This window comes from Arachis ipaensis, chromosome B05 (genome assembly GCF_000816755.2).
Source record: "Arachis ipaensis cultivar K30076 chromosome B05, Araip1.1, whole genome shotgun sequence".
Lineage (NCBI taxonomy): Eukaryota > Viridiplantae > Streptophyta > Magnoliopsida > Fabales > Fabaceae > Arachis > Arachis ipaensis.
In genome coordinates, this window is record NC_029789.2 from 8,996,764 (window position 1) to 9,000,336 (window position 3,573).

At 29.8% G+C, this 3,573-nt stretch overlaps 1 protein-coding gene across 1 annotated transcript in view; it reads right to left on the minus strand.

Annotated features, from left to right (window-relative positions):
- Positions 1 to 431, minus strand: part of LOC107642810 (extra-large guanine nucleotide-binding protein 1) — a gene marked incomplete at its 5' end in the record, with an annotated part of 5,201 nt that extends 4,770 nt beyond the window's left edge. Inside the window, one exon of the mRNA XM_016346286.2 lies at positions 1 to 431. Coding sequence (XP_016201772.2) covers positions 1 to 431 — 431 coding nt within the window.

Here is a 3,573-nt window from a genome sequence, read left to right on the forward strand (position 1 = left end):
GAAAATGGGGAAAAGGAAGGGGAAATAGTTAAAGAGAAAAACCATGAAAGAGGAAAATTTGAGGTTTGGTTAGAGAGAATAACAGGAATACGGGTGGGCCATTGAATAGGGGAATGTGAGAGTGAAGGGACAAAAAGATTCCTAATTTTACAGCGGAAGGAGTGTGAGATAGTGGGAATGAGGGAACACGTATAGCTATGGTGGTTGGAGGTGGCGAGAATGGGTAGCTGCTGCGTGCGAGTGAAAGAAACAAGAGTGGGTGGTGAATGCAGCAGAAATGGCGTGTTGTGACTACTACTGTGGCCTGTGGGAGGGTGAAGATATGAAAATGACAGCCATTGCGGAATCTCTTTTACTTTTGTGGGCAGGGCTCCCTGTTGCCCACCACTTTGTCTTTTTACACTAGCAACCAACTTTCCCTTTTCTTTATTATTTTATTATTCAACCAATGTCTAAAATCAAAAAGTGTGGTCGTACGGATTAGGCGAAGAAAAAAGAACCGACGGCCAGCAACGCCGGGGGTGCCATGATAGTAACGCCATTGGTGACTTCACTGGTGATTAGGAGCGGGTAAGAATAAGGAGGAGATAATGTTAGGTTAGCAGAGTTAGCAGAACAGAGTAACGCTGCCAAAATTTGTAGAGAAAAAATAGACCGAATTGAATTAAATAGTTTAGGTGTTATGGCGTGTTTTTGTTTTTTCGAGTTCAAGAGTTACTTTGTAGAGAGGAGGATGTCTTTATTCTCCTCTTATTTTAAATTTTTAGTGTTTTAAATTTGTCATTCTAATAGTGAAGTGTTTTTGCTAGGATTTTGATGCTTAAGCATGGATCATAAAAAAAATTAAGTTAGAAATTATATTCGGGTGCACTATTTGAAATTGTGCATATATTGTGAGGTTATGATATTATGAGTTTTTTTTATATGAGTTGTTTTGTTCATGAATTATTCTCATTATAAGATATATTTGATGTTTTTTGTAGTATTTTTTTATATAATGTTTTAGATTTATATATAATTAATGTTATAATATTTTTTTTTAATAGTAGAATGATGGTTATAATATAACAATTAAGTTATTATTAGTCATTACTCATTAGAATGAATTATGAAGAGTTAGTATTCTCTTTGTAACATATTCTTTAGAATCCAAGAAAATGTTTAATCATCAAACCAGTTTTTTAGTATTGGGCTTATAGAAATGTTCCATAACAAATTCTCAAATTCGGTATGTCTTTCTTTCGAAAAAGATTTTACGAATTTCAGATCTCAATCCATGCATCTTATCTTTTAAGGGGAGCCTTTTATTTTACTTACTTTTCTTATGAGTTCGAATTCTAACCATAACTTCTATCAATTGTAGGTTATCACTTATCACCTTGAATTTTGAGTTTGGGAGTTAGATTTTTTAATCAAAATTTATATATTGTGATTCTAGGATCAAGAGTCCACGTTTTCATTCTTTAAATGTCAAAATAATTTTTTTTATTTTTTTTTATTTTTTGTTTCATGAATTTTCCGTGGTAGGTACCTCTGACTCGTAACTTGTACGCTCGAGTGTCCGAGTTTTCGAGATTTCGAGAAAGACATATCAAAATAAATTCAAGTTATCATAATCAATATTTATTACATTTATTATGCTTGAATAGTAATTCAATCATAAAAATATTGAATTTAAAATAAAAAAATTATTTCTCTTAAATAATTGTATAATGAACTTTTTTTATTTTAAATGTAATCTATCTAAATGAAACTTTCTTCGATTTAAAGTAATTATTTATCTAAAATAATTGTTTGGACAATTAAATGATGGATTTTATTGGTTTAGATGAGTTGATTCATAAATTTTTTTTTCAATAAACAATTATTCAAAAACTATTCCTTTATTTCTACCACAAATTTTCATATTATTATTTTTTAAATAATAATATGCTTTAAAATATTTTATAAAAATTTAAATAAAATAAATCATATCTTTATGTATCTAAATATGAATGTGTTTGGCTTTAAAGAGTTTAGTTAAGATTTTTAACATGAGAATGAGTTTTTATCTTCTGACTTTGTAAATTTCGATTTCTTAGTGTCAAGTTGTATTTCTTGTGATAAATTTATAAAAAAAAATTATTTCTTACTTCACAACTTTTACATTGTTACTAAGTCTCTAAATCATTAACTATCTAATTGGTTTAACAATTATAAGCATTTGAAGCATATGGTGATATACTCACAAATTTAAATTTGTAAACATTTTCATCTCTTTAATGAAATTTTTGTATTATGTATTTTAATGCTTGTCTTTTGTAATCATGTATTTTCTGTTCTTTTTTTTACATTGTTCATCTTATAAACATGTCTATGCTAAACTCATCTCGGGGTAGAACTTAGAAAGAAGAGAATGTGACAAGCGACGTGTCTCCACAGACGGCGTCATTGTTCAAAAAGTGTTTTTTCTCTTCCGAGTTTAAGAGTTATCTGAACAAAATTGTAGAAAGTAGGTTGGAGACACGATGTTGTCATCGTCCTCCTATTCCAAATTTCTAATATCCTGATGGTGGTGGGTGTTCCTACAAGGACTCCGACGCCCAAGTTAGCATGGGTCACAAGAAAAACTAAGTTAGAGATCATACTTTAGTGCACGTATTTGGAATAGTGGATATATATTACGAGGTTATGATGTTATGAGCTTCTTTTATGTGGGTTGCTCTTTTTCACGAGCTACTCTCATCATAAGATACTTGATGTCTTATTGTGGTCTCTCTTCATATGATACTCTTAGGCCTATATATAGTCAATGTTATAATATTCTCCTTTAATAGTAGAATGATGATTACAATGTAACAATTAACTTCATAAACTTGAGTTGTTAGGCATTAGAATGAGTTATGAAGAGTTAGTATCCTCTTTGTAATATATTATTTGGAGTCTAAGAGAATACTTAATCATCAAACCAGTTTCTTAGAACTCCTTATACTTTTGAACTCGGTTTTTAGTATTGGGCATATAAAAATATTCCAGAACAAACTCCTAAACTCGGTATATCTTTCTTTCAAGAAAGATTTTTCAAATTTTAGATCTCAACTCAAGCGTCTCATCCTTTAAGGTGGAGCTTTTTATTTTATTTACTTTTCTTATAAAGTCCAGACTCTGACCATAACTTCTATCAATCGTAGGTTACCACCTCAATTTATGAGTTTTGGAGTTAGATTTTTTAATCAAAGTTTGCATATTGTGATTCTAGAATTCAGAGTCGATGTTTTCATTTTTTGAATGTCGAAATGATTTTTCTTAAATTTTTTTATTTGGTTTCATGGACTTTCCGTGGTTGGTACCCTCAACTCGTAGCTTGTAGGCTCGAGCGTCTTAATTTTTGAGATTCCGATGAAAACATATCAAAATAAATTCAAGTTGTCAAAATCAATAATTATTAAATTTATTGTGCTAGAAATAGTAACTTAATCATGAAAATGTTGAGTTTAAAATATAGAAATTATTTCTTTTAGAATAATTGCTTGATCTTTTTTTTATTTAAGTGTAATTTATCTAAATGAATTTTTTTCGATTTAAAGTAATTAT